The 20947-nt window shown below is 39.0% G+C and overlaps 1 protein-coding gene across 5 annotated transcripts in view; it reads left to right on the top strand.

The window, feature by feature from the left end:
- Positions 1-20947, top strand: part of WASF1 (WASP family member 1) — a 93947-nt gene that overhangs the window by 52942 nt on the left and 20058 nt on the right. For 4 of the 5 annotated variants that reach the window (XM_065056645.1, XM_065056649.1, XM_065056646.1 and 1 more), the window contains one exon: positions 12440-12600. In XM_065056645.1, the coding sequence (XP_064912717.1) occupies positions 12468-12600 (133 nt within the window). In that variant the 5' untranslated portion in view covers positions 12440-12467. Of the gene's footprint in view, positions 1-2718; positions 2950-12439; positions 12601-20947 lie in introns of those variants that run through there. The other variant, XM_065056647.1, reaches the window with a different exon arrangement.

Here is a 20947-nt window from a genome sequence, read left to right as displayed (position 1 = left end):
ATATGTAAAAATGAGGTTTTAAAATAGTGCTTATGAAAATATGAGGAAATCTAATTTTTTCTGGAAAATAAGATTTTCCTTATGATATATGTTAATGTGTTTAAATTATGGCTTGTAGAAATTATGAAATATTAAAAATAATTTAATAAAATATAACAAGTTTAAAAATTTTATTGCAGGTAGTCCCTACCTGCAACATAAATTTGCTAAATGAATATTGTTTCTTTTATAGGACAAAGTATGCAGCCTTGTTTATCTTTCATCAGAGTGTTATAACAGAAGGGCAAATAGCATCACACTTCTTGTTAATAAATATTGGCATGAATTGTTTCTTCAGTTTTCTGTAAAAGGTTATTTAGTCTTTGGAAGTCATGCAATTTAGGCTAATAGAAAAAAACTTCTATTCTACCTTCTAAATGTGGTCCTGCAAAGAATCTCATTTAACTTCAGAATAGCTACTTAAAGGACCAAGAGTTTGAGAGTCTGAACCTCAGACCTCAACCTTCAAAGGACATCCAAACTAGAAACTTAATCAAGAAAAAAAACACACCCTAACTTGCAATATCAAATTTATGCAAGTGCAAATTTAGAGTAGGTGATAGCAACCAATAATGGTATAAATTAAATTATTCATAGAAACACAGAATTATTTGGGTTGGAGGGGACCTCTAGAGATCATCTAGTTCCAACCCCCCTGCCATGGGCAGGGACACCTTCCACTGGACCAAGTTGCTCAAAGCCCCATCCAACCTGGCCTCTAACACTTCCAGGGATGGGGCATCCACAGCTTCTCTGGGCAGCCTGTTCCAGTGCCTCACCACCCTCATGGGGAAGAATTTGTTCCATATGTCCAATTTAAATGTACTCTCTTTCAGTTTAAAATTTGTCTTGGCACTGCAGACACTAGTAAAAAGTCTCTCTCCATATTTCTTATAGGCTCCCTTTACATATTGGAAGACCACAGTAAGGTCTCCCTGGAGCCTTCTCTACTCCAGGCTGGAAAAGACCAACTCTCTTCAGCTTTTCCTTATAGGAGAGGTACTCCAGCCCTCTGATCACCTTCATGGCCTCCCCTGGCCCCTCTCCAACAGGACCATGTCCTTCTTATGTTGGGGGCTGCAGAGCTGGACGCAGGACTCCAGGTGGGGTCTCACCAGAGGAGAGAGGCAGAATCACCTCCCTTGGCCTGCTGGTCACGCAGCTTTTGATGCAGCCCAGGATACGGTTGGCCTTCTGGGCTGCAAAGCGCACATTGCTGCCTAAACACCATCCTGATGTTTAGAGTTGTTTAGGTATGCTCATGTAACGTGAATGCATCCAGAATGCTGTTTTCAATTTTGGATACCACATTGCTAGAATACTGCTGATAAATTAGATAGTACTTCAGTAAGAGTAATAAACATTACTGGAATTAGTGTAGGGGAGCAAAATTAAGAGGGAAAGTTGGAGAATTGGCACATTTTCCAGTGTATGAGATGTAGTTGGTTGTAGAAGAGTTTACACAAGAAATTACTGTAAACCCCCTACCTAAAATGATAAAAATTGAATGGGAAAAATACTGGAAAAATTATTGTCCCAAACAGCTGTACACTGGGTAGGAAACAGGCACATCTGAGTCCTTACTAAGCAAATATTGTATTCACTTCAGTGGGGAATTTTGACCTCATACTGAGTGAAGAATGAAATGATCAGTTTCTAGTCTTCAACAATATAAATCATCAGTGTTTCTGGACTGTTGAATATTTAACAGCATTTCTGTTCAAGAGTAAACAACTTCTCTGTGAATGTTAATACCTTTTTCCTGCAGCATGTCTGTTCAAACATTTTAAGTAGCATAAATGACAGTAGACAGGGCAAAATGTTGTTTATGCACACTCATATTTTTTGCAACAAATCTTCTTCTGAGGATTGTTATTGTTCACAAGAGAGAAAAATTCATCTACAAAGAAGCTTAGCTAGTAATGATAAGGTGATTATTACACATCTGTACATCCCACTTGATAGTTGTTATTATCTTAAGTCTTCCTTTAAAACTGTGAAAAAGAAAATCAAAACCCATAATCTGTCATTTGTGGTTTTGGTATCCTGGCATAAAATGCATTTAGACATTTGGTATCATAGCATAAAGTGCAGTGAAAATTCCATTTTTAAATACATGGCTTGTCTCTGGCTCTTGCAGTGCTAACATCACTTCCTCAAATCTGTAGTAATTTTTTGAGGCATAAAAAGCTTCTGATAGTCATTGCTGACACCTGTTATTTAGTTTAGTAAGTGAGTACTAGTTAGTATAGTGTGTATCACTGGTGGATTAATATGCGGGAACTGCATAAGTAGCTTCTGTCTTGTATGAGGTTTCTTAGTCCCAGCCCCCTCTGTACATTGGTCCAATTACTACTGTAGATTATTTATTATTTCGTTAGCATCCAGTTTATTGGATTCAGCAGTAAGGTCAACATGGCGAAAGGCCCAGACTGTCGTATTCCCCTTCCTTTCCTCACCCATGCACAGCCGCCCATTTCTTTTATTTCTGGCACATCGTAATTTAATATTTACCACTTGTAGCTTGGTACCAAAGGAATAATTCTCTTTTAGTCACTCTGCCTTCAGGGGGTTCTCCACTTGTGTCTGAGGAAAAAGGGCAGGCTTTGGTCAGCGGGGGTGAGCGCTTCTGTGTTTCCTTTGTCAGGACAGCTCTGTTGTTAAGGCAGGGCACTGCGTGTTGAATTCTAATGGTCTGTGCTTGGGCCAGGCTGTTTGGCAGGGGCTGGCGTGGGAGGTGTTGGCTGCGGTTCCCGGTGCCCCAGCTCCAGGGCCGCTTTGGCACAGGGAGCTCTGGAAGTCAGCAGTGCGGCGCTGATGGGGAACGTGGCGGTTCCGTGCCCCGGCCAGGGTGGGACACCCGAGCTTCCCAGTGCCCACCGGGTCACTTCTCAGAGCTGGGAAGTTCAGGTACCTTTTCTTTAAATATTTGTGATTTACTGCCATGAAACACTGTCCATTCAAAAGCAGGTTGTTGTATCCATGCAATGGAAGTATATTGGTGTCCTTTTGATATGGATTTGGTAAATTTTATAAAATTAGACAGTCGATGTGTACATTTAACAGGTCTTATCCTGAGCTGGTACAGGACTGTGTAACAAAGGTCATATTTAGAATGTACATTTTCAAGAAAAAATTTAGAAAATTCTCAAAGGTATTATGTTATGATAGATACACCAAAACCACAGAAGCTGTACCCTTAGTTCTGGTACTAAGGTTTTGATTTTAAATTAACACTGGGTTAGTTATCTGTCTCTGTCAAGACTATAATAAAGAGCTTTTGTTGCAATCCATCATAGGGCTTTTGTGTTACACACCGTATGTAGAAACTCTTAACAGGAAAACCAGATTAATGCTGCGAGAAAAAATGTCATCAGATAAAACGTAGGTCTCAAAAAGCAATTTCAAATCACATAGTATGTTATGCATTAATATATTTTTAGCCTTTGGGGAATGGAGGGAAACTTGTAATCAAAAACTAATTTGAGCATTCTTGGCTGTACCTAAATTAGAAACCAGGATACTTCCAGAATTGTTTTTAATCAAATGACCTGACAGGAGCTCACTAGGAGAAGACTAATGAGTGCAGGGTAATCTGAATAATATTTAGTAATGCTGATAGGAAATTCTGCAGCTGTTTTTTCAGCTCTTACATATAATATTTAAAATATTTCTATTTGAGATAGCAGTGTATGTGCGTGAATATATATAATGCAAATACATTGTGCATATACTGTATATTTTTTAAATAAACTGACTTCTTCAGGAAGCTTAATAGAAATAAAAGTGCAAGGAGTCGCCTTTTTTTTCTCAATTGATAACCTAACAATAAAATGCAATGTGTCACATCTAACTTTGTTCATTGAATGTTGTCTATGAGCCAGAAACGCGAGTGGCTTTAGTGCCTTATTGCCCCCAGCAGTCCTAATGTTCAAGGTAGGTAGTGTTGAACCCAATTTCTGGTTTTTTATAAGAGCAATTTGATTTAAATAGTTTCTTTATTAAGACAAACAGAAAAGTTTTTACGGTTATTAGCAAGACACATCAATAACTGCCCTTGTGGTGGCTGTTGTTTTTTTTTTTTCTTTTGCTGTAGATTTGTTAAATTTCATATAAACAACTTACGTTTAAAAGACACCACAGTAAGAGAGAAGCTGCTGGTAGAGGGTAAAAATGAAGGAAGCAACATGGTTAAAAGGATTGATGCTTAACAAATTAAAAATCAGTAGGTAGTATTCCAGAAAATCAGAGGTGAAAACAAAGGGAAAAACTTCAGTTGTGTGAAATAAAGCTGAGCTTAGCCTTGGAAAAAAAAAAAAAACAACTGTCTAAACCAGCCGTAGTTTGTGAGCTGCTGTGCTCCAAATTATTTGTGTTCGAATTCCACTTCAATAATAGGAGTTCTGCTTAGCAAAAGGGAAGAGTTTTGCAAAATCTGCCTGCTGTTTATTTAACCCTATTGGATTTTGCACCTGTATTAGGAAAAAGAAACTGATACTGAGCTGAATATTCTCTTGTCGTATTTAAGATACCTTAGGTTTTTGCTCTGTACACGTGATCGGGGAGAAATCTTTCATTAGGGCTTGAGAGGAAAGAGAGGACTGTATAAATGGGGGTGACAGCCTCTGTCACGTGCGCACTGCAATAAGGGGGCCAGTGGCAGTGCGAGCTAAACACGGGTGGGAGCAATTTCAGACAAGTGTGTAAGGACCCTGAGAAAGCCCAAACCCATACAACAGGTTGTAGCTGCAGTCAAGCTCTAAAGATCTTCCCCAGCAAAACTGGAAGCCCTGAGGGCTGGACACACTCCGTACAAACTGGTTGCTGCATCCTATGATGCTGTATTTGTTTTTGTACATGTAGCTCCTTAACTAGACCCAGATTGCAGTGTCTCACTTACTTGAAAATGTGCTTTTGCCTCCCTTAAAACTTGAGGTAGCCCCCGTGGTTATGAATTGGTATGTCAGCTTTTTCCTCTGAAATACTACTGCTGTTTTTATTAATTAAGTTGTAGTTGCTGAATTATCAGCAATACTCTGCAGTTACTAGGGGGTCCTATTTTGCAGTGTTACCTACGCTGGGAATTATTCTGTTGTTGCCATCACTGGAGTTACCTCAGTGACAGTAACTAAGACTTTTGGAAAAAACTAATTTATCATAGATACAGATCTTAAAAGTCAGCATACAAATAATTAATTACTCCATTTTCTCTCACCCGTGACTTTCAAAAATTGCCTTCATTTTTGCTACGCTGTTTCATAATATCTCAACCAATATAGGGCTGAAAATATGAACTTGGGGTTTTTTTCCAGTGTAAAAAAAAATGCCTTTTTTTTGTTTGTTTTTTTTTTTTTAGCTGAATAGAGGTGAAACTTAGACATTTTGGCACGGAAATAGATGTAGCTGTGGTTTAGGTCTAAAATCAAAGCCATAATTTTCAAATGTTTTTTTCCATGTTCTTTAAAGATGAGTATGCCTATGTGTGTGCAGGTGTGCATGCACGCATCGGGGAGAAATTGTAGTCTTATGATGCACATCTGGGAGAAAATTGGCTGCATGTTAGTAGCTGAAAAGTAGTTGTTTGGATGCTGTCTGTAATTATGCCTTGGAGATTGAGTAGAACTCAAGTCCTTCCCGGTTTTGTGATTGCATTGTCTGTTTTCTGCTTATCTGATGTGACAGATGTACTGAGATGGTTACAGATTGTTCTATAGGAAGAAAACAATAATTGCCACAGACAATTACAACAATACAGAAGCCAGTCAATACTAAATACAGAATAAAAATTACAAGTGCATTTTAAAATACATTTTATAATTTTATGAGTTGGAAATCTTTTTGTTATTATCTTGCAAATCAAGTACTTTCCTGTACAATGTTACTGAGATAGAGACTTAAGTGGCCTATTGACATATTAATCCATTTCTGCATATTCTTATCTTCAGCAACAGAATATTAAGAGAAGTTAGTTCAGGAACAGTATTTTTAATATTTGTGATTACAAATAAAATATTTTATTAATTACTCTGTGGTTTAATTAAAAAAAAACTTATCTACCTCCTTTATATACCCTATATAGTCATTGCTCCATACATTGACCAAATATGTAACAATTTTTTTGAACAGACAATCTAGTCTAGGAGGTATTAAGATGTAAACAGTTTGCTTTACACTCAAACAGCAGTGATGTCAACATCAACATCACTTTGTAGTAACGTATTTTGCATTTATTTTGTCTGACAATGGTTTTTAGTCATCTTTTCCTAGTTATCTGCAGTTGGAAATATTTTTGAGACCAAGTCACAGAAGACTGAGGTTTGAGGGAAGTGTTCCAAGGACATTTTCCATTCTGTGACATGGTTCATAACATAAGGGATTGCAGAACTGTAATTTTAACAGATTTCTGTTCAATTGTCGATTTAAGATACCTGTCGTCTTCTTGTCAGTTCCAAGATGTATCTTCTAAGGGATGTTAATAGCCTTGAGAGTCTTAAAATAGTTATGTTGACTCATACTACTCAGCAGTAGGTGGTAGTGGCCTACTTTATTGAAGGACACCCTACTGTGGTGTCTGTTTTTTTCTCAAACTTTTTACCTGGACCTTGATGCTGCAGTGGGAGCTGCAGAGAAACAATCTGCTTGAAGTCTTTGCACATTTGCCGTTTCATAGTAGAGGTGTGTATTACAAGATCTTGTCTTTGGTTTTTCTGCAACCAGTATAACTTGATGTATGGTAGAATAATTAACAGAAAATTTGATAAGAAAATTAGCTTGTTCGTTAACTGGTACACTTCTGATTTTACCAGATTCATTAATACATTTGGATATTTTTATTAGCTACTTTCATTGTGTCCCAAAGTCTGTATAGTGTAGATCTAGTTAGTACATGACTATATAAGCAAATATAAAAACTATCGAGTAGTCTATTTCTGTTTCTAAGGGTGGGTGGGGAGGCATTAAATTGATTGTGGTGTTTCAAACTGTGATCTGTTCTGCCAGGAGCTAGAACGCGATCAATTAAATGAGGCATATGAAAGGCATTGCTGTTGCACATTGTTAGAGGAAAATTACAAGACATATGGTAATATTAAGACATACAGATAGGCTATAGAGGTAGTTGGAATTAAGTTTAATCCCCTGAAAGCAAGGGCACTCAGTGCTGTGTTATTGGAATACTATATAAAAATTATAAATTGATGCTGAGAAAACAATGTCAAGTTTACTAAGGACAAAATGTAACCTAATAAGAAGTAAACTTTCATTAAGAAAGACACATGATCTTCAAATTTCATTAGTCTTCTGAAAGAAAAATCAAAGTATAGTTTAATTACCAGTTACGCTCTTGGGCAGGTTAGTTAGTTTTCCCCACCTTAATGTGTTTTCATTCCTACTTGTCTTATTGTACTTGCTAGAAAACCTGAATCATTACTGTGACAACTGACATTTCAAATTTTTAACAAGCTTCTAGTAATGTAACATTTCTCCACATATTTTGTGATTCTGAGATATTCCTACAGGAGTGTTTTGAAGGGAAAACAGTAGCTGTTTCCAGCACCGGTGCTCCCCAGGGCCTTTCAGTACTTAAAAGGGGCCTATAAGAAATATGGCGGCAGACTTTTTAGCGCAGCCTGTTGTGATAGGACAAGGGGTAATGGTTTTAAACTAAAAGAGCTAGACATAAGGAAGAAATTTTTTACCATGAGGGTGGTGAAACACTGGCACAGGTTGCCCGGAGAGGTGGTAAATGCCCCATCCCTGGAGATATTCAAGGCCAGGCTGGACGGGGCTCTGAGCAACCTGATCTAGTTGAAGATGTCCCTGCTCATTGCAGGGGGTTGGACTAGGTGACCTTTGAAGGTCCCTTCCAACCCAAACCATTCTATGATTTGATGATTCTGTGATTCTTGGCACCGGGAGAAGGGTGAAACCCACTTGGTGGGAGCTGCGGTGTGGGCAGGGGGGCTGGTGCCCCCAGAGCAGGTTTCTCAGCTGCTGCCAGCAGTGTTTGAGAAATATGGGACAGAAATAGAAGAGCATCACCCCTAAGGCCCTTGATAGCTGAAGAGGGCTGTACAGTGCATGAAATAACTTGCCTTTTGGAAAGAAGTGCAGTCAAATCTCATTAAGGATGCTTTTGTAAAAAGATAGTAATTAACTTTCATTAGAACCATTGTTCTGCAGTTTTTTAAGTAATAGGAATTAACTGAAAAAGCAACTGGGGCATTTTACCTAATTCCTAAAAAATCATGTGTCGAAGCATGAGAGGGTGATAAAAACATTAGATACTCAGTATATACACACATTTGTATTCTGTACTCATACTCACAGCATATGTATGGGGGGTGAGGTTGTGCCAGACATTGTGCAACTGAAGTAGAGGGGTTTGTAAAGAAGATTAGAGTTGGCTTCTCAAGTGGATTTGGAGAGCTTCAAAGGGTGCACGGGAAGTGAGGGAGAAGAGTTTTCAATAGTGGCTCTGCAAAAGAAACTGGCGTCTCTTTGTAAAGAGGAGTTTCACTTAAAGATGGCTGTAGACTAGAGCACTTCCAATTAAGTCGAGTGTAAACTAGTGCCGCTCCTTAAGGCTTGCCTCAAAGATTTGTATGGGACAGTCAGGAAGAGATACTTGTGTGTGAGGATCCTGAGTCTGAGCCGGGGAGCAGTGGGGCTGCGGGGAGGGGGAGCTGAGACCTGTGAGGCAGGAGGAGAACTGGAATCCTCTGAGGAGGTGTCGTGTAACCTGCCCTTCAGCCTGGGGATGCTCGCAGGCACTGACACGCTGCCTCTCTCCTGCCTCTTTGGGATTACGAACAGTTTCCAGGACTTACTGGGGAGCAGTGTGGTAACAGGTTTTTATGACCTAGGAATGAATTTTTCCTTTGCTGCCTGAGCAGCTTGGGTTATGGTTTCTGAGTATGGTGTGCTTTTAACTTAAAGGATGTACTAGATTGTAACAGTGCCTTTTTTGTTTTTTCCTCTTTCACAGCTCTAAAGCTGCATAATAAATATAGTGATTTCAAAATTTTTCAGCTTTCTTTATAAGAACTGCATTAGGAACTACATCTGTTATAGGAGTGAAGAAATTGTTTGGGTACAGTAAAGTTTATTTGCTGTTGCATGCAATTGGGGAGGAATCGTCAAGATCTTCTAGTGGTTGCAACAAACTGCAAAGAATATGTGGTTCGTGGCGGACAAATTACCAGCAGGTATTTTTGTTGTATACAGCATCCTGTGGCATTGCCTTCCACAATTTATAAAACATTATGTGAAGTGTGTTTTCCTTTGTTTCAAGCATGTATGAGTGATATTTTCCTTGGCTGCCTCCTTTTCTTGTTTCTGTTGGAAATGGGGATATATTCTTTGCTCAGGCTTTGCATAGTTTTCAGACATGATACATAATTTGGAAGGTGTGGGTTTTATCTTCTGTTGTTCGTATCCTTTCCAAGTTTATTCTTGTTTTAAAACGATACCTTTTACCATGCTTACTGTTGCTTCTGCTACCTTTTCTTGTTATGCTTTCTTTGGGTAGTGTTATTCGGATATTAGAAAATGGTATTTGTGGTGTTTTGGGGAGAGAAAAGGTCAAAAAGTAGATTTTCTGCACATTCCAGAGAGGTCAATGCAAGAAAATTTCCATTGTCTTAAATGGACTTCTGTTCAGGTTCAAAGTTGTACATTTTGGGGTCCAGGCAGTTCTGGCTTGATCTCTGCTTATGCATCATCTTTTTATGCCTGTTAGAGAAAATGTTAGGGCCAATTTTGCATTTTTCAGCTATTTTGTTACATGTTCTATAGTAGCAACAAATCAGTCCAGCAAAAGGCAGTACACACTCAAAGGCTGTTTCCTGGAATCTACCTAGCAGTTGGATGCATTTACTTTTAAGCTTTTTTTTAAAATTGCTGTTGAACAGAGTTTTCTAAAGTATCTGTCACTTGAGCATCTCAAGCTTTATGATCTGTACATGCTATAAATTACGCAATTTTTTTTTTATTAATATAAAATCAAGGAGGGAGAGCAATATCATCGCTTACTAACATCTTGATTATATAAGATGAAACAAAAGAAAAAGTGCGGTAGCCATCAGCTGGCTTTGTGCTTGTTATTTGCAGATGTTCTTTATCCTTATTAACTCAGATCTGTGTTAGATAGACATAAGGACTATTTCAGTTTGGTTTATATGCAGATTTTTAATTTTGCTGTGAAAACATTTTTTTACATACTTGTTTGGACCTCTTTTTAAAAGACTTGCCTACTGTGCTGTTGATACAACAGTGTCATTAAAGCAGTAAGCAAGAAAGGGCTTAACTCTGGAATTAATATTTAATTGCTTCTGTAGAACATTGCTCACGTATCATTTGTTGTGCTTCTTTTCTGCTCAGGAGCTGCAATAAGGAACCTGTAGTTAAGGGTTTTTTCAGAGGCTTGTCACTGGGGGGGATAGGGGTTGTGTGCCCCTAGGGCAACAGGAGCTCTGCTGGTGGGATCCATCTGATCTCCCTTGCTTCATGCTGCCACCCGTGTCTTGTACCAGCAAGTGTAAAGTCTCACTTTAACTAGAAACACTTTCTCATTGCTTCTATCAGAGACGGTGTTTGCACTTTTTATTTTGTTCAGCTTGTATGTAGTAGCTGGCTTTTTAGTACTTAAATATTTAGGGTCTAGAAAGTATTGGGCTATTCCTAGAAAATAAAACTCAGTACTTATAGTTTACCTCTGCCCCATGCAAACTTGCATAATTTTTACTGTTAATATTGAGAAACTAAATTACAAAATTTTAAGAACTGTATAATCTTTCTTTTAATCCAGTGACTAGAAAAATTATTTTCATTGGTTTTTATCCCTCAAAACCAAAAAATATTTTTGATCTCTCAAGAAAATAAGGGCAGTAGACATGGTGTTAAAATGCAATGAATGAAGTCTAATCAAATGCTGGAAACACAGAGGTGTTTCTCAGATAGACTTAAGGATCCTGCCTGGCTCCCTCAGCTATGAACCCTGGGTTCAGTGAAATAATATACTCCCAGGAAAGGTGGCAAGGAGAAAACTAAGCAGTCTTCAAGAGGAAAATACTCCATTACAGTTGTCTTTGACTCTCAATTCCTTATGCCATTCTAGGTCACCAAAATTTCAGCTCTAACACAATGGCCTTATGGTATTCTAATACAAAAAAATCTCTATTTTGACCAAGTAAAGGTAACAGTGAGTAAAAAATATACTGTAGGGAAGATGCCTTCTGTGGTGCAATGTGAAGCCCTAGCTGCATCTTGGGAACATTTTGGGATAAAGCTTCGAAGCAGAAGACACGTGAAGCTGTGGCAGGGGCTGTCTGGCTGAGGAACTAGGACTGCAGGTTGTGTTGTGGATCTTGTCCATCTTGCTGTCTGCAGAAAGTGCCGTCTCTTCTGCGATGGGAAGAGAGACAAAGTTGTACCAATACCAAGTGTAGCTGTTCTCTGCGTATCAAATGGGAGCTGTGCATTGAGCATCCAGAGTTTTACATGACAGATGATGGAAAAATTACACAATTTTAGGGAATCCATTTTTCATGAAGAAAAGTTTTAGTAGACAGATCTTAATAAGCAGCACTAATAAGATGAGAGGCATAACTTGCCCCCTGGGAAACTCATTCCAATCAGTGCTGTGGGTACAGAAAATTACAAGCCTGGGATTCGCCGCCTGAGATGATTTCTACACTGTCTGCAGAATTAGTAAAGACTCTTAATTTAACATTTGTGGATTTTGAAATGTGTGGAGGGGTAGGATTTCTGAGTCCTGGAGGACTTTGCACTAGAAGTTTACTGAAGAGACTTTTGTATTTGAAAGATACGTTCTTAGCCTAATTTATTGCCAGTAGCAGTGTAGGTGAAAGGGAAACATCTTTTCTTACCTTGATTAGGTATGATTTAGAAGTGATGTTTAGACTAGAAGGGTGACTCCTGCTGGCAAAGTGACATTGCATAATGAGTGGATCATATCTACCTTTCAGGTGGAATAGGCAACTAGTTTGACTTTGACCTCATGATAAAGGGAATTTGTTGTTGGACTTTGCCTGGCCTGAATAAGGAAGTAGTCCATCAAGAAGGAAATAATTCTTTAATTTTTTTTGTACAGTGAAGATTTTCCTGTCTTTTATTCAGGGCGGGACGGAGGAGCATGAACTGTAAAAAAATATTTGTCACTTCACTGGCATCTGAGTCAGGTAAAGGTTTAAAGAGAAAGAATGAAATAGCTTTTCATTGGGCAAAGACGCGAAGTTTTACGTGCTCACAGGGCAATGAATTCCATCAGTACTGTGGAGGTATTCTTATCTTCTTAGGATTAGTCAATTTAGCTTTAGACATAATCTGAATTTAAAATATAGTTAAACTTATAACAGTATTTTGTCTCCTTTTTTTACAGGTTTGCTGGTCCTCCGATACATTTCAGAATGCCACTGGTAAAAAGAAACATAGACCCCAGGCACCTGTGCCACACAGCTCTGCCCCGAGGTATCAAGAATGAATTGGAATGTGTCACCAATATCTCCTTGGCAAATATAATCAGACAACTGAGTAGCCTAAGTAAGTACTTTGTCCTAATAGCTGTATACTAATATATTTTACAGTCATAGCTTTTGTGGTTAAAGTAGGAACACCTTTTCTAATTCTCTGAGCCTTTAATGTACTCCTTTTGTGGCTGCTGACTAGCATGGACTTCTGTGAAAGAAAGGTGGGAATATTTGCAGCAGCATGTCTTGAAGCTGTTCAGTCAGATATTTCTGTTACCAGTGGGACATGACAGAAAATGATATCTGGTAGTTAATGAAGTCAGTAATTGCTAACCTGAGAGCAATTCTTGATTAAGGAATATGACATAATGAGGAGTGTATCACTGGTGGCTTAATTCTCTTAACTTAAATCCCTGGTCATGTTGTGATCATTCAGAAAAAAAGTAGTTGTATTTTAAAATAATAAGCCCAGAAATGTAATCGCTACATAGTATTTCAAACAGCTGAAGGTTTCTCTTCCTTTTTTTCCCTCTGTCAACAATTTTTCCCTCAGTGCATCTGAGAGGAGTGAATGCTACTTAAACTCTAGAACTCTGAAGGAGATTTTCTAAAAAGGCTCCTTTCTGGGTTGTTTTTTCTGCTTTATGTAAAGTATGAACCAGCATGATAGCATTTTGAATTTCCAATAATACAGGTGCTTTTTAACCACTGGAATATTATTATTTTACAGACTACCAACACATTAAATATGAAAAGCATTTCAGGTCATAGGGTTCATAGGCTATGTAGCCTATTTTGTTAAATAGATTGATTTAGTTATTGGTTTGCTGGCATACTGTTTGGTGACTTTGTTTTGGCAGGTTTTCAAAGCTGTTAGGGTGCTATTAGGTTGAAGACTAAGGACACTGAATTGTGCAATTGAGACAGGAATGCTTACAGCACGTAAATATGAATATTATTAGTATAGCTGCTGCAACAGCAAGGAAAATTATTCATGTATTTTTCAATATATTCATCAATGATTTGGATGAGGGAATAGAGTGTACTATCAGCAAGTTTGCTGATGACACCAAGCTGGGAGGAGTGGCTGACACACCAGAAGGCTGTGCTGCCATCCAGCGGGACCTGGACAGGCTGGAGAGTTGGGTGAGGAAAAAATTAATGAAATATAACAAGGGCAAGTGTAGAGTCTTACATCTGGGTAGGAACAACCCCAGGTTTCAGTATAAGTTGGGGAATGACCTGTTAGAGTGCAGTGTAGGGGAAAGGGACCTGGGCGTCCCTGGTGGACAGCAGGATGACCATGAGCCAGCACTGTGCCCTTGTGGCCAGGAAGGCCAATGGCATCCTGGGGTGCATTAGAAGGGGGGTGGTTAGTAGATCAAGAGAGGTCCTCCTTCCCCTCTACTCTGCCCTGGTGAGACCACATCTGGAATATTGTGTCCAGTTCTGGGCCCCTCAGTTCCAGAAGGACAGGGAACTGCTGGAGAGAGTCCAGCGCAGGGCAACGAAGATGATTAAGGGAGTGGAGCATCTCCCTTATGAGGAAAGGCTGAGGGAGCTGGGGCTCTTTAGTCTGGAGAAGAGGAGACTGAGGGGTGACCTCATTAATGTTTACAGATATATAAAGGGTGAGTGTCACGAGGATGGAGCCAGGCTCTTCTCAGTGACAACCAACGATAGGACAAGGGGAAATGGGTACAAACTGGAACAGAAAAGGTTCCACTTCAATTTGAGAAGAAACTTCTTCACGGTGAGGGTAACAGAGCACTGGAACAGGCTGCCCAGGGAGGTTGTGGAGTCTCCTTGTCTGGAGACATTCAAAACCCACATGGACGCATTCCTGTGTAACCTCATCTAGGTGTTCCTGCTCCAGCAGGGGAATTGGACTAGATGATCTTTTGAGGTCCCTTCCAATCCCTAACATTCTGTGATTCTGTGAAAATAACTATGTAAATTCTTTTCAGTGAACTAAGAGCACATCAGATTAGGATGCAGTATGCGATCACCTTCTGTGGTCTTGCTTCATTTCGCCAAAAGCCCTCTCAGGCCAGCCACTCATGTACTAGCCTCTTCTTCCAAGTCACTCTTATTAATATTGTATTAGTTTATTTTAGTTTGCTTGTTTTAAACATTCTTATTTGATTATATACTTCATCTAGTGAAATTTCCTTTCATAAGTGGCATACCAAATTTACATTTGATATTTTCATTTGGAAGTTTCATTTGACCTTAAAAAAAACAATAAATCACTTGTTTTTTCAGTATTAAAGAACACTAGCTTCTAACTCCATGTCAAAATCTCAGTGTTTGCTTATGGGGATTCAGCTACCTTCGCTATGTTTTTGTGGTATACAGATCTTATGCCTGACATTATGTATAGAACTGTTCAGGAAGAGGTAGGATGAAGCAATGCCTGAACAGAAAGAACTCAGTTAAGAGATAAAAAAGTATTGAAGAGTGTCTGTTGAATGCTTCCACATTTGTTCTATGGCTTGCCTAACGCATAGCACAGTTAGACACTTTGAAGGGAATGCAAGCACAATTGTGTAAACTCATTTTCTGTAAAAAGGAATGTGGTTCTACATGAAGCATGCTTACATAGGGGTGAGCCCTAAATTAGCTGGTTTCACTTGAGAGGAGTTTCTGTCATGAACTTGTGACTCACTAGTGGTCAAAAAGGCACAAAGTGCTGGAAATGACAGGGAAGGTAAAAGGAGGGAAAATGCACTAGTTTACTCTGCAACAGCAAGCCCGGAATAGGGCACTCAGAATTTTTTGTAAATTGAACGCTGATGGGCAGGACCTGTTACTTCAATCTGTTGGTCATCCCTCCAAATAACATCATGGTGTCTGTAGGTTTTCTACTGGCAGTGTTTATACCGACCAAATTACTGAATGACAAATGTTCTTTTTCTGAGTTTTATGCCATCAAGTGATTTATTTCTTCAACCCGTATCTTTTTGGTTTGTTCTGTGTATGTTTTCAACAACAACAAAATCCTACAATTGAAAAGAACATGTTTTGCCAAGTAGTCCTTATTTCTCAGCAATGTTAAGGATTGCTTTATAAAAACGGAGATCAAACATACTCATCCAAAGGTATGAGTACCAATGAAAGTGTTTTGCTCCAGAATTCTTTTAGCTTTTCTGGCTGTTTGTGCTAGTAGCAATACAAATTCAGGAAGAGTTGGGAGTCCTGGCACAGGAATTTTGTTTCCCACCTTCTTAAAGCCAAATAACCAGTCTTCACTTGCTGTGTCCCTGTTACCAGTGCACAGCAAGGCCTGCTGACATTCAAATAAATTTTAGTGGTTGCCTGTGAGTCACAGCCTGCAGACATGGTTTCGCAGCAGTCCCCTGGCAACCAGCTTCTCTGCAGTGCTTCCCTTTTTGTTTTCTGTGGATAATGTATATGTTTGAGAATCAGCCTTTAAGTTGTAGATGAAATGAGGCTTCACTCTGAGAGTGGAAACTGAGTGTTCTGGTAGGGTTTAATTGCGTTTAAACTAAAGCTGCTTTTGCTTCTGACGGTAAAGTTATGCAAATTTAAATGTATGGTCTTTGCCCTGATTAGCACTGAGTGATTACTGCCTCTAAGATTTTTCAGTTACCGGCTCTCAAATAGAGGATTAAACTCTTGCCATTATGACTCTAAAGACCAGCCATTCTTAACCTTTCTTCTGATATGATATGGACAAAGAGCTTTGTGATGGAATTAGAGCCTCCAGTACTTTAAATGATACCAACAAACATTATTTAGAAAAGCTAAGTGTAGAATTTTGTCATGTATGTGGTTACACCTCCGTTCTTGGAGGTATTAATAACTTGACTGGATTAGTCAGGCAACTGGATCTAATTGGATCTGGTTTGAGCAGGGTGTTGGACTAGATAACTTCTGCAGGTCCTTTCAGCCTGAACAGGACTGTGTTTCTATGTTCTCAGGTACTATGTGTAAGTAGGACATGCCTGCAGAAACAATACCTATAGAATGACAGGAATTCTGCTTTCCTATATTTTAATATAAAATGAAAAGAGCTTTACATGAGTACGTCAGCAATAGCTACTATCTCTCTCCATACAAATCCTCAATCCTTTCATAGTTTATTTGATATGTTGCTTTTAATTGTTCAATTTGAGAATTTTTTTTATCTTTAAAAGAAGTAGAGATGAAAAGACAAAATATTTAGTTCTGCTCTGAGTGATGGTCCTTGCTGTTCTCCCTGGAGCATGGAAACACATCAGTCTGTCTTGGTACAACATATTAAATTGCCAGTAAGTAATTTTTTTACCCTGTCTATTCCCAGTCTTCTCTAACTTCATAAAAGGATCTGTCATGTGACAGCTTTTCTTAGCACTGTGGAAACAGAAACTCTCTGGACAACAGCAGCAGCTGTTTAAGTTTCCTAGCCATTTTCCCCTGTATTTCTTGTTTTCTGACTGGATCCGCTTTGGAGAAGTGCTTACCTGTAGTTTTCAGCAATATTGCGTATCCATTTGTACTCCAGTACTGCCTGAGTCGGTATATGTTGGTGTGTGTCAGGCTATAGCATTCCTGCATATATGAAACACAACGGATAGCACTGTGCAGCTGTGCCATTGTTAGGAGATGGATAAATAGTTCTCTTGTGTGAATGTAACCTCCTCATTTTGTTCACAGCTATTGACCAGTCTTATTTGTCCTTTTATTCAGCTGTTTCCTGTACACAGAATCTCACTACCACATGAGAAACCTTACTGATGCAGTTTGTTCTTGGCCCTGGTCTCTGACACCTCCATCTGGGGAGAACATTCCTCGAGTCTGTTCCTTTAATGAATATTTATATTGCAGACATTCAGACCAGAACTTTTATTCCATCATAGCAAGATGCGATCTCCCTTTTTTATTTCTACATCTCTATAAATAAAGAGAATGCTGCATAACTCTTGTTTGCTAGCTGGAGTGCCTTTTATGTCAGTGAAAACAATTTTCAGTTATTATTGAACCTTCAGTAGCCTTTCCTGTCTTTCTGTCCTTTCTTTGTACAATTTTCTGGTTTTACCACATTCTCCCAGTTAGTTATTTCTCTCTCTCACCCCTTATTTGTTAGTTTTCAGGAGCAAAACCCTGATTTTCAAGCATATTATTTCTTCCCCTTTTTTTTTCTTCTCAGATGCTTTTAACTTTTCTTCCTTATTTTTTGCTTACCATGCCATTCCCTAGAGAGTTTCAAACACTGCTTATCTTGTGAGAGACATTTTCTCACCTCAGGAAAACCTTCAGTTTGCCATGGCTTAAGGTGTTAACATTCAATAAGTGGGAAATATTTCTCCAGAGGTACTTAGCAGCAAGCTGTCTGGACTACAACTAATCTTTAGAACAACGAGGCCTCTTCTGCTTGGTGACCAAATTCTCTCTCTTCATCCTTTCTGGACACCATCTTCAGCACATGGCGAGGGCCCCACATGTTGCACGATTGGAGGTAGGTCTCTGCAGATCTGCACCTTCAGTCAGTAGCCCTGAACCAGCAGAATCCCTGTGGCAGATTCTGCCCGGGGAATCATACTACTCACTGTGCTCACAAGCATATTCAGTATTCTCCATGAATGTGATGAAGGTAGTCCATCCCTCTTTCTTCATTATTAGTATGATTTCCAGGGAACACTAGAGAAAGTGTTCTTACACACAGGGGTAAGAAAAGTGATGGACTTGAAAACTAAAGGCTTACTCTGCTTTTCAGAGACCCCCATCCTCTGAAAGACTTCTCTCTAATTTCTTGATGTTGGCTTCCCTGCAACAGTGTTGTCAATGTCATGCTGTTTCATCTCCACCTCAAATGATAGTGAGGAGGTGAACAACTGGTCAGTAATTTTTCATTGAAAATAACCGTGTCTTAGCAGAACAAATCTTATGTGACATTAATTCCTTACCCATATAGAGCACTGAATCCAGGTGATATTAAAGAAGAAAAGGATGAGCAAGACTTCCATGTGAAGGGATCTTTAGGTCTCGTGCCTTCAACACTTTGCTTTATAAAGGGACCCTGGTTATATATTGTTGGTGGCTTATGTAAATAGTTATCCTGAAAGATTATTTTCTAATACATACAATATATTGTGTAGGAAGGAACTATTCAGTGGTGAATAATGTAATTTTGCATAGTGTAAGTATATTGGGAAGAGATTGTGCAGTAGGACATGAGGCAGGTTTTATGTCTGCTTTTGTCCTATGCTTTTATTTTTTTAGAAAACATACTGGACAAAAACATTATTTAGTAAGTGGGATTGAAGTAATAGAAATCAAGCAATGATAGCAGATAGATGTAAAACAGACTGAATGCTTAGCTTATTCTTTCTGATATTTTATCAATTTCTACACCTTTTAAAAAAATCAAATTGCCAAACCTTTATTTTTAAACTTTAATAATATTTTTGTATGTTTCAATATATGAACATATTTATTATTTTAATAGTAAAGTAAAATTAAATAATGTGAAATTTTATTATATAACACCTCATCATACATTGCATTTTGTGTTGTCATGACATATTTAATGTATTAAATATTTTTATAATTTAATTCCAGTGATGTGTGTTGTATTAGATTTTGTTTCTGCATGTTAATCCCACCCTTCTTCCATCTGCTGAGCAACACTGAACAATTGTCTGATTTTGATTGTCCCACTTGATGCATCTGGCATCGGCCTGTCGTCTTGAATTTCCAAAAATGATGTTGTTTTATGGCATTGAGCACATAAGGTGCTCAATTTATTTATCAAAATAGCTACTTATAATTAGAGCGTGGTTCCTAGAGGCTGCTGATGCCACAACCGATCTGCAGGATGCTGTTTCAGTGTCAGGTGCAGTTGGAGGGTTCGGAACTCTTTTTCTTTAAAAATGGAAAAGGATGGTAAAGAGGTGGCTTCTTGTGCAAGTCCTGCTGCAGGACTCGTGTCCCACTCCTTGTCCAAGAGCCTGTAACTAAATCTCATGGTAACTGATCTAGTGTTGCAAAATGATTAATTTAAATGCCTTTTCCTTAAGGTTTGCTAATGAACGCAGCATAGAGAATGCAGTAGTTCATGTGAATTTAAAGACTGGAGTTTCGAGGGTACTGCTAATTTCTGCCCTAATGCTCCAGCATGTTAGTGTGGTTTCAGGAATTTAATGACCATGATACATAAGGCATATAAGATATCTCTTTGCCACACTTGGTTTAATTAGCCTGAAGTACGGTTCAGAACCTTATGGGGTGATTGTAGTTAACTTCAGTTCACCTGATATGTACTATGGGGGGAAATTAGGAGATAAAACAAATTAACGGAAACAAATGGTTAAAGAAGAGAACTGTAAAACTCATCAGTTGCTTTTTCAGATTTTATAAGCAATTATACAGTTAACTGCCATGGTAATGAACAGAAGTGGTTGCCACATATTTTGTTGGCTTTAATTTAAAAAAATGAGGAAGACTGTGACCAGAATTATTTCAATTCTGATTTCAGCTAGTAGCTACTAGCTAGTATTCTATTTTCAGCTCATAGGTCTGTTTTAAATGTCAGGCAAGTAGTTGTTCAATAAAGGCCCTCAACACATACTCATGTTCTTGGGGGAGAAGGGGCAACATGTCACTTCCAAGACTTTTTATTTGGCTGTCACAAAAAAGGACGTTGACTGACACCAGAGGGAGCTGCCTTCCTGGATCCCTTCCTACTGAAGGGTTAATTGTGCAGAGAGCTCTCTGTGATGAGCGAAAAAAATGTGAAAAGAATAATAAAAGTGAATAATACATTCCTTATTTAAAAATAAATAATGATGTATCTAGTGGAGTGCCTCAAGGGTCAGTACTGGGGCCAGTATTATTCAATATGTTCATCAGTGATTTGGATGAGGGAATAGAGTGCACTGTCAGCAAGTTTGCTGATGACACCAAGCTGGGAGGAGTGGCTGACACACCAGAAGGCTGTGCTGCCATCCAGCGGGATCTGGACAGGCTGGAGAGTTGGGTGAGGAAAAAATTAATGAAATATAACAAGGGAAAGTGTAGAGTCTTACATCTTGGTAGGAACAACCCCAGGTTCCTGTATAAATTAGGGAATGACTTATTAGAGAGCAATGTAGTGGAAAGGGACCTGGGCGTCCTGGTGGACAGCAGGGTGACCATGAGCCAGCACTGTGCCCTTGTGGCCAGGAAGACCAATGGCATCCTGGGGTGTATTAGAAGGGGGGTGGTTAGTAGATCGACAGATGTTCTCTTTCCCCTCTACTCTGCCCTGGTGAGACCACATCTGGAATATTGTGTCCAGTTCTGGGCCCCTCAGTTCCAGAAGGACAGGGAACTGCTGGAGAGAGTCCAGCGCAGGGCAACAAAGATGATTAAGGGAGTGGAGCACCTCCCTTATGAGGAAAGGCTGAGGGAGCTGGGGCTCTTTAGTCTGGAGAAGA

The sequence above is a fragment of the Columba livia genome, chromosome 3, assembly GCF_036013475.1.
Source record: "Columba livia isolate bColLiv1 breed racing homer chromosome 3, bColLiv1.pat.W.v2, whole genome shotgun sequence".
Lineage (NCBI taxonomy): Eukaryota > Metazoa > Chordata > Aves > Columbiformes > Columbidae > Columba > Columba livia.
The sequence above is the reverse complement of the archived record's forward strand: the minus strand, read 5'-3'. Positions and strand labels throughout refer to the sequence as shown.